This window comes from Fundulus heteroclitus, unplaced genomic scaffold (genome assembly GCF_011125445.2).
Source record: "Fundulus heteroclitus isolate FHET01 unplaced genomic scaffold, MU-UCD_Fhet_4.1 scaffold_446, whole genome shotgun sequence".
Lineage (NCBI taxonomy): Eukaryota > Metazoa > Chordata > Actinopteri > Cyprinodontiformes > Fundulidae > Fundulus > Fundulus heteroclitus.
Genome location: NW_023396864.1, coordinates 13,848 through 23,551, shown reverse-complemented (window position 1 = coordinate 23,551; position 9,704 = coordinate 13,848). Strand labels below are relative to the sequence as shown.

The 9,704-nt window shown below is 42.8% G+C and overlaps 1 protein-coding gene across 3 annotated transcripts; it reads left to right on the top strand.

Annotated features, from left to right (window-relative positions):
• The first annotated feature begins 2,913 nt into the window (after window positions 1-2,913).
• Window positions 2,914-9,078, top strand: LOC105936581 (JunE proto-oncogene, AP-1 transcription factor subunit). 3 transcript variants are annotated; one of them, XM_012877492.3, is made up of 2 exons: window positions 2,914-3,014; window positions 7,529-9,078. In XM_012877492.3, exon 2 carries the CDS (start codon window positions 7,645-7,647, stop codon window positions 8,686-8,688), a length of 1,044 nt encoding a protein of 347 aa, XP_012732946.1. In that variant the 5' UTR covers window positions 2,914-3,014; window positions 7,529-7,644; the 3' UTR covers window positions 8,689-9,078. The 3 variants fall into 3 exon arrangements, with proteins under 3 accessions (XP_012732946.1, XP_035987518.1, XP_035987519.1); XM_036131625.1 differs by lacking the exon at window positions 2,914-3,014 and adding an exon at window positions 5,095-5,570; XM_036131626.1 differs by lacking the exon at window positions 2,914-3,014 and adding an exon at window positions 5,582-5,760.
• Window positions 9,079-9,704: the final 626 nt, after the last annotated feature.

Here is a 9,704-nt window from a genome sequence, read left to right as displayed (position 1 = left end):
TCGCTTGCCACCCTGATGATGTTACTGGCTTGGGACATGCAGCGCTGGGATGAAATGTCCCTAACGAAGAGGAGAGGAGCCCCAATGATCCCTTCTGCTGTCCTCACCACTCTCCTCACGTTTCTGAAGTTACAGGCACTGCAGCCTCCACACCACACAGAGAGACAGCTGGTCAGAATGCTCTCTATGGTGCTTCTGTAGAAGGTCTTGAGGATGGGCGGGGTCAGGTGGGCTCTCCTCATCCTCCGCAGGAAGTACAAGCGCTTCTGTGCCCTCTTCACCAGTGACGTGGTGTTCACAGACCAGGTGAGGTAGTCTGTGATGTGCACCCCCAGGAACTTGGTGCTGCTGACCACCTCCAGACCTGAGCTGTTGATGAGCAGTGGAGCATGGTGAGGCCGCTTCTTCCTGAAGTCGACGATGAGCTCCTTCATCTTCTCCATGTTCAGGATCAGGCTGTTGTCTCTGCTGTTTACATGAACCCAAAACAGAACAATATCAACGCTGTTTAGTATTTCTTATTCTTAGTGATGTTACCAAGGTGTTGGGTTTTTGTACTTGTAATACTTTATCGGCTGGTTCTGCTGTTCTTTTTATGTCTCTCGTTGCAGGCGAAGAAGCAGACTCTGAGGATGTTATATTGTTCTCTCCCTTTTCTCTCCTCTTTCTCTTTCACCTTTTCTACTTTTTTGCTTTTTTTTTCTCTTCTACCTTCTTGTTTCAGTGTCCATTTAACATGAAATCTTCCCTGCAGATATTATAGTAAAGCTTCTTGCATATATAAATCAAGCGGAGCATTATGACGAGAGCAGTGAGGCTTCGCTTGTGAAAGTAAAATCTGTTGGGCTGTTTTTGGCATTAGGACAACAATTCTTAATGCTACACTGCCAGACAGGACACACAAAAAACATAAAAAAGCTAATTAGTACTTTTAAAACTCAATGAGCTATCTTTTTCTCAAAGAGTTGTGTCGATATGGAGAGGAAAGGTTGCAGACCCTTGACTTAGTGCGTCATCAATAGCTTTTCTTATTTTTTAAAGGCCAGACTGTGACCCTGACCAGCCTAAAACTTTCTCTCTCCAGCTTTTGGGATGTTATAATCTCCTTGTTTCAAACTCAGAACATGTACAGATGGAAACAACTTGGTGTTTGGATGTTTCTGGTTTGACGTCGTTGCAGAGATGGAGCTTGAACTCTCTCTAATGTGTCCCCCCCCCCCCTCTCTCCTGTCCAGCGTGTTTTCGCCGGTTTGTCCTGAGCAATACGACGTCACCTCGCCTGCTTGCTGAAATGATGTCATGAAGTCTGATAACTTTCAGATGTTTGAGCCCTTTTACATTCCTGAGGACTCCGAACCCCGAGCAGCCGAATCCCCTCGGAGGGAAGTCAGTTTCTCTCTGAATACAAACGCCTCCACTTGATGAAACTGCTGTTTTCCCGGCAGAGCACAGTCACGTAGGGTTCCTCAGAATGAAGCAGGAAGCTCCAGCATCTCTGAACCTGGAAATCTTGTTTAAATATAGAGGGGAGGGGGGGGGGTGACGTTTAAAGATGCAACACTGCTCTTTGGAGAAAAATAAAATAACCTAGGGCCGTATTCACAAAGATTCCTGAGACTAAAAGTAGCTCTTGGTGATGTCATTTTAGGTAAAATCTTAGAAATTCCCAAATTCTAAAACTCTTAGAATTGTACCTCAGAAAAATAAAGTTATGCACAAATCATCTTAGGCCTTCAGAGAGCTCCTAAAGTGAAAAATGTTAGGAGTAGTGAGGAGGAATTTTAGTCAGAGTGTCTGAAGCAGGAAGCTGGTGGAAACAGAGAGAGCTGATTGGCTGATCCACCACTGAAAAGAGAGAGCAATGGCAAAACTCAACATTTTTATAGGTTTATAGGTTAAATTTGCATGATAATTGCTGTAACTATTGAGATGCAAGCTTCTTGTTCCTGTCTGCTGTGGACCGGGTCGCTGCAGAACAGTTCGGCTGCTGCACCACATGACTCCACCCTGCTATGCCAGCCACACCCTCATGACCTGGAGCGCCCAGTGAGCCCAACCTGGCAACCATACGACTGGATACTGGGACCCCAGCAAGATAATCCTGCCTGCCGGCCCATCTTCTCATGAACAGAAAGAGGGCGCACAACTGAAAACCAGTACAGTCCTTTTTCTCCTCAATCCAAGCAAGACGGTTCTGATCCGGCTGGGTTCAGGAGTGGCTTGATAGGTGTGTGGTGCTCACTGGTAACGGCGCCTTGATGACATCAACCTCGTCATGCAGATATGAACCTTGATAGGTGTGTGGGTGGTGGCTCTTGGAGATTTGACTCCAGCTTCGGTGTGCTGTGATCATCCCTGTTGCCGTTCACCTTCTGCACTTTTTCCTTCCACTCAACTTTCCATTGAAATGCTTGGATACGGCAGTCGGCTTGTCCTCCCAACGATTGTGTGGAAAACAACAGAACATCTGCTTGTATCCTTTTGTTATGTTTTCTAATTTCACGAAGGAACTCAATTTTGGGTTTTCATAAGCTATCTATAATGGATGACAAAATAAAAAATAATCCTAAAATACATCATTGTGTGTGTAAAACGAACACCGGTTTCACTTTTTGTAAAACCGGAGTAGAACATAATTATGGTTTAATTGATTTACATTTGGATTTGGTTTATTTTGTCACTAAAATTAGTCGTTTTTAAAGCTGCCAGCGGGAATAAGTTTGACATTTAACCTGAACTTCACTATAAATGCGTAAATGACGAGAAAAACTCACAGTGAGTCACGTTGGGAGTGTGTGTGTGTGTGTGTGTTCTCTGACTCACTCTCTCTCTCTCTCTCTCTCTCTCTCTCTCTCTCTCTCTCTCTCTCTCTCTCTCTCTCTCTCTCTCTCTCTCTGACTATTTCCCAGATTATCAACATTACTCCAGCTCCCTCTGTTCCCTCTCACCTCTCCGGGTTTTTCCCCCCCTCCCCGCTCCGGCACCGGATCCACGGTCCCTCGGAGGTTCTGCAGGTGAGTCCAGATGCTGATGTTGGGGTTTGTGTCGGTGTTCTGTAAAGTTAACGGCAACTTAAACGTATTTAAATCGGTAGTTAATAAAAATTAAAAAAAGACGGCAAGCGCAGATAAAACGAGCCTTTAAAGAATAATTAGCGTCGTTGCTTTTAATTATCTTTTTAACGTGTTTGTTTTTTTGCGAGGACCTGTGATATTTTACATTTAATCCAGATTTATACCGCATTTTATGTGGAAGTGCCTTTAAATGTGACATATTTATTTAGCATATTGTCTGTATTTATCCTAGAGTTTTATCTGGTTGTCCAACTAAGTAAACTTCTAAAGCATATTCTACATAAAAACCAAATAAATTATAAACATTGAGCAGTTCTTCAGACCGGGCTCACGTCCTGTGTCCCGTGTGTGTTCAGCTGCTGTTGCCTAATGTGTCCACTAGTAGGCGATGATAATTAATGTTGGGTTTTACGTCAGCAAAGTAAATCTTTTTTGTTTTATCCTTTTTTCGGGGTAACAGAAACGTACGGTGATGATGCCTGAGAGGAAAATATAGATACATTTTCCAGCTTTTGTGTTGATCTGTAGCAAACAGGGTGAGATAAACTGTGGATGTTGCTTCATATCAGATACACAGGCTTGTAAAAAATCATTTATTCTCCTTTACTTTTCACATTTTCTAACGTTACACTGACTAACTTCTGTGTATTTTATTGAGATTCTATGTGACAAACTAACACAAAGTAGAGAATCATTGTAAAGCAGAAGGAAATGTTTCATACTTTTCCGTTCTTTTAAAATATACATATAAATTCTGAAAAGTGTGGAGTGCATTTTTATTAAGAACCTCAGTTTTCAAGTCATTCTGCAGATTCCCAGTTTGATTTAGGTCTGGACTTTGACTAGGCCATTCTAGCACATGAATATGCTCTGATCTAAACCCTCCCATAGTATATCTGGCTGTATGTTTAAGGTAATTGTCCTGCTGGAAAACAAACCTCCACCCCAGCCTCAGTTCTCGCATTGCTCTCACCAAGATCCAAACAGGAGTTTTTTTAAACTTTAGTTATGTCAGTAAAGGTCAGATTTCTTGAGTGCACCACCAATAATTGTCCAGTGGACAGATCCTCCCACCTGAGCTATTAGTCTCTACAGCTCCTCCAGAGATGCTAGAGTCCCCTTGGCTGCATCAGTTCAGGTCCATGTCTTGGTAGGCCTGCAGGTGGCTGATTGAGATACGTCCTGAAGGTAGCTGGTACAGTAGGATTTGATTTATTGTAATCAGAGCATAGGTGAAAAACAAAAGCATGCCACACTTTTCAGATTTTATCAGCAGGAACTATGTATCATTCTTCTTACAGTTAATAATTGTTCACTTAACTGTGTTTGTCTGTCGCAGAAAAATCCCCCCCCCCCCCCCCAAAAAAAAAACACACAAAGTTTCTCAGTTTTTTAGATTTTAAAGTTTCTTAAACCATGCTATCGAGGCCTGGGGCAGGGTGCACCTTTCCAAACCCACCAGCATTATAAACAAATACACCTAAGTTACAAATTTCAGAACATTTTTATTCATCCATCTGTTGTCCTCAAAACGGGTCTCCACTGCAAAAACGGAACTTAAAATAAGTAAAATGTTCTTAAAATGACTGTATTTGTCCTTGATTTGAGCAGGTAAATAAGATGATCTGCCAATGGAATAAGATTCTTGCACTTAAAATAGGAACAATTAATCTCCATCGTCTTATTTCAAGTGCAGGATGTCTAATTATCTTATTTTAGGGGTAAAATTACTCATTCCATTGGCAAATAATCTTCTTTACCTGCTCAAATCAAGTACAAATACACTAACTTTAAGAACATTTTACTTATTTTTAGATCCGTTTTTGCAGTGGCAGAGCTAATGGAGAGAAATCAGACAGCCGTTTCCCCAGGCGACATTGTCCAGATTATTCTGGGGGACCCCGAGGCGTTTCCAGACCAGAAGGGATTCATGGCTCCTCCAGCAGGTCATGGTCTGCCGGGGGGGTCTCCTCCCAGTGGGATGTGCCTGGAAAGCCTCTAAATGCAGGTTTCCAGGAAGCCTCCTGGTCAGACGAACCTCCTCAGCTGACCTCGCTGGATGTGGGGGAAGAGCAGCTCGACTCTTAGCCTCTCCCTGGATGCTGGAGCTCCTCTCTTTCTCTGCGAGACTGGCCCTGAGAGAGGAAGCTCGTTTCTGCCAGGTTTATCCAGAACCATGCCCTTTGGATCAAGGTGATCATCTGAATCCTGCAGAAAAAAAACCTCCAAACCCATCTATCCACCTCCGCCACTATGACTAACAGGACTCCAGTCTGTGAGGCTGACTGCTAATCAGGATACCTTGAAGATGGCGAGCTCTGACTGGACCGAGGGGCCTCTGCATTGGGTCATAAGGTGATCCACCCTGGAAACCGGCAGAACCCCCACCGGACTTTATCTGGAAACGTTCCTCTCCCCGATGCTTAACGCTGAGAATCTGAATCCCGAGACGTTTTGCTGTAACCTATGAGAACTGAACCTGGCGCTGTGATCCAGGTAGGAAGCATTACGGGAATCATTGCAGTCCTTTCCCCCCCTGCACTTCTGAGGAAGATCTCCACGGCGTTTCATCACTGCTTTTACCAGCACAATGAAAGAGGGATGTTGTTTTTCTTTGCCAGTAGGAGAGTGATCAATCGTAGGGAAGTAAAATATCTGAAGTGAAAGCGGAGCCCAGCCTGTTGTGGTCAGTTTCAGCAGAAATCACAGGTTCTCATGGGATGGACAAACTTCTCCTTTAATCACAGATAGCAGCTTTAATGATACTTTATGAATCCTAGGAGAAAACTGTATAAACAGGTCATCTGTGCACTGAGTCTGAGAGGCTGCATTTATGCGCCTCATAAGAAATCAGTAATGTGTCTTTCAGAGGACCGGTTGAATGAAGAGCGATATATCAAAAAAAACAGGGAGGCTATCATCTGATGCTAAACTTTAGCATCATGGCTCATGTCTTGTCAGGAATAAATTAGACTGAATTAAAACAATCTTGTGCTGAATCATATTAATCCATGTATGAATTAAAAGTTCAGTGGTAATTAAAAATGTTAGTGTTGCAACATTTATAAATATTACGTACAATTCTCCTGTTTTTAATCCAATAGGTGGAGTTTATTTTACTGGCATTAGTAACCAATCAAACCACATTCTGGTTCTGGTTCTGAATATCGAGCTTCTGAGTCTGCACAAGTCAAGGGATGAGCTAGGGTTGTCTGGAAATTTGAAAATTTGTATCTTTTATAATAATATAATAATAATAATAATAATAATACATTTTACCTGTAATGCACATTACATTTGACATCAAACCTCAAAGTGCTACAGTGGCAAAGAGATAAAAACAACAACATAATAATGATACATAAAGCAACAACTTTAAGCTATTTCCTATTAGCAGCGTGTCAAGAAGAAACAGTTTGTTCCTATTTCTTTATCTGAATTCACTAGAAGAGACAATTTTAGCATCAGCTAACGACAGCAACAACTTGACTTCCAAAGAATTCTCTATTCCCCTAAAACTGAGAAACTTTAAACTCAGTTAATGTAGTTGTGTTGCAACTATATATATATATATATATATATATATATATATATATATATATATATATATATATATATATATATATATATGTAGCGCTGTTGCCTTGCAGCAAGAAGGTCCTGGGTTCGAGTACACCCCTGGGTCTCTCTGCATTGAGTTTGCATGTTCTCCCTGTGCATGCGTGGGTTCTCTCTTATTTCCTGGTCATTACAAAAAAGCAATTATCTGCTAAATAGTTTTCATCCAGAAAACATGCTTTTTGGATGAAGGACTGTACTGAAAATATATTTTTTTTAAAAAGATGGCAAGTTTAAAGAAGAACTTCTGAAGACCTGAGCTCTACTGATCAAAAGCACAGAAAAAGACAACAGGGGAATTTGGCTGATTGGGAGCAAAAATAGAAAATAATTCAGAGATGTTAATGTCCAAAATGAAAGACATACACAATAAAAAAATTAAGGTGGACACCATTTATTAACCTCTTCTGTCACCTTCATGAGTTACAGATTATTCATTCCAAAAATCTGTACATTAAAAATAAAAGTTGTATTTTCTCTTTAATGTCCCTCCATTTCATAGAATGTTTTTTTCAGGTTTAATTTAAAAATAAATGCCCAGAAAAGGCACTAAAGGCAATCTGCTGTGTTCTGTCCAGGTTTGTCAACTTAATGTTTAAGTACGGGTGAATAAATCTAATGCTTAAGTTATATTTGCGAGGAAAACCTTCCAGCTTTTCTAAACCTGCAGTTTGTTTACAGACGACAGAACAAGCTGATAGTTGCAACTTCCCAATAAAAAATGAAGTAAATGGCAAAAATACCTTTTCACCTAATTTTATTTATTTTATTTATTTTTTGGGGGGGGGGGTTAATGCTTTAAAATGTCTGATTATCCTGTTTGTTTTTTTCGGCAGCTCTCTGGTCTCCCGCCTTCATCCCTCAGCCGCAGACGTCAGTGGAACCTTTCAATCTGCTGTGACATTCAGGTTAATCTGATTATGAAGCTTTCCCCTGAGACTTCTCTTTGTCAATGACGGCCATGATGGAGACTCCTTTCTACCACGACGACTCCCCCGCCGTCCCCAGCTTCAGCCAGGTTGCAGAGTACGAGCGTTACCCAGGAAGTAAGATGCTGATGAGTAAGAAGGCCATGTCCATGGCTGGAAGCCACCACTTCCTGAGTGGGGGCAGTAACGCAGCAGTGGGAAGGAGTGGGAACCACAACAACCTGGTGCTCACCGGTAACGGCGCCTTGATGACATCAACCTCGTCATCTACGCCGTCGTCTGCAGATATGAACCTGCTAAAGCTGGCGTCCCCCGACCTGGAGCATCTCATCATCCAGTCTAACCAGGGACTGGTCACCACGAGCCCGGTGTCCAACTCCAGCAACCCTTTCCTCTACCGCAACCAGGCCACCAACGAGCAAGAGGGGTTCGCAGACGGCTTCGTTAAAGCCCTGGCGGACCTTCACAAACAGAACCAGTTGGTGGGAGGTGGACACATGTCCCCGTCCTCGTCCTCCACCGTCTCCCTGCAGGCGTCCTACCAGAGGAATCTGATGTCCGGAGGAGACATGCCGGTCTACACCAACCTGAGCAGCTACAACCCCGGCCAGATTCCTTACCCCAGCGGGCAGATGGCGTATGGTGGAGGTTCAGGGCATGGTGGCGGTGGCCCCCCCACCCACGCCCGAGGTCTAGACGCCCCTCAGATTGTCCCGGAGGTGCCCCACCCGCCGGGCGACCCCACCTCCCCGCCTTCCCTCTCCCCCATCGACTTGGAGACGCAGGAGCGCATCAAGGCGGAACGCAAGAAACTCCGAAACCGCATCGCCGCGTCCAAGTGCCGGAAGCGGAAGCTGGAGCGAATTTCGCGGCTCGAGGAGAAGGTGAAGGTGCTGAAGAGTCAGAACTCGGACCTGGCCTCCACCGCTGCAATGCTGCGGCAGCAGGTCGCTCAGCTCAAACAGAAGGTCATGAGTCACGTGACCAACGGCTGCCAGATCGCTGTGGCGTCCGGAGCGGCCTCCAAATCTGGGGGAGGAACCGGCAGTGAGGACTCCAGCTGCTGAGGAGGTTCACCAGGAGGAGGTCAATGATTGGATGAGAAGCCGAAAGGCCAAAGGTTTTCTACAACTATGGCATTTTGCCCAGATTGTTAGAACAAGCACTGGGCGGGACTCTTGGTGTTGAGAAACCTGGATCTTACTGGGATTAACAGCCCGACAGTTCAGATGAGCCAACCTTCCAGTCCAAGTAGGACAAAGGGAAAGCAACAAATGGAGCAGGATGGATTAATCTCTTTAAATCCTTCCAATTTGGGATTCTGACACTGAAATATTAAAGGCAAGACCAGCATTTCTGACACATCTTTAACCATCTGGTGGGATTTGCTCACAGCCAGATTCCCAACGTTTTTTAATTTCAGCTCGTTGTTTCCCTCAGATGTCGCCTGAGAATCATGACTGCACGATAAGTGGAAATAATTCTTGTCATCCTTCATAAAAAGAAAACACTCAAACATTTCAAAGAAATAAACTCTATGAAACACAATTAATATGAAGACTTTTACAGTGTGAGTCAAAGACAGTTTTCCAAAATAGAAAACAAAAACAAACTTTGAAAAATGTTTTCCTGCTTCAATTGATTGAATCATATTTTCTTGGAATGATTTACACTAATTTGTGTCTCAAAGTTAAAATGTAAACTTTTTTTCCAAATCTGCTCATTCATGCTATTATTACTGAACTAATATATCTCTTTACAGCAGCTCTCTGTAGGAAAGTGCTGTGTTTTTCCTTCAATTTCAGTTTTGCAAGCACACTTTTTTTATTTTGTTTTTATAATGAAACTGGTAAAAAAAAAGAAACAGTTTTCAAGATCCAGCACCAATTTTTGACTTGTCTGCACTGGAACACACTATTTCAATCGATGAAGACGAATGAGTTACATTTACTATAAACGGCAACAATTTCGTATCTTTTTTTGACATCTGTATAAAGAAGTTTCGCATAACATCCAAGTTTTCGCGGGATAACATGTTTTTTTATCATCTTTTCTACAATATAAAAAATATTCATTCATGTAA

Excerpts from the sequence above, each read along its gene's own strand:
- LOC105936581 (XM_012877492.3), top strand. The coding sequence starts at position 7,645 with ATGACGGCCATGATGGAGACTCCTTTCTACCACGACGACTCCCCCGCC.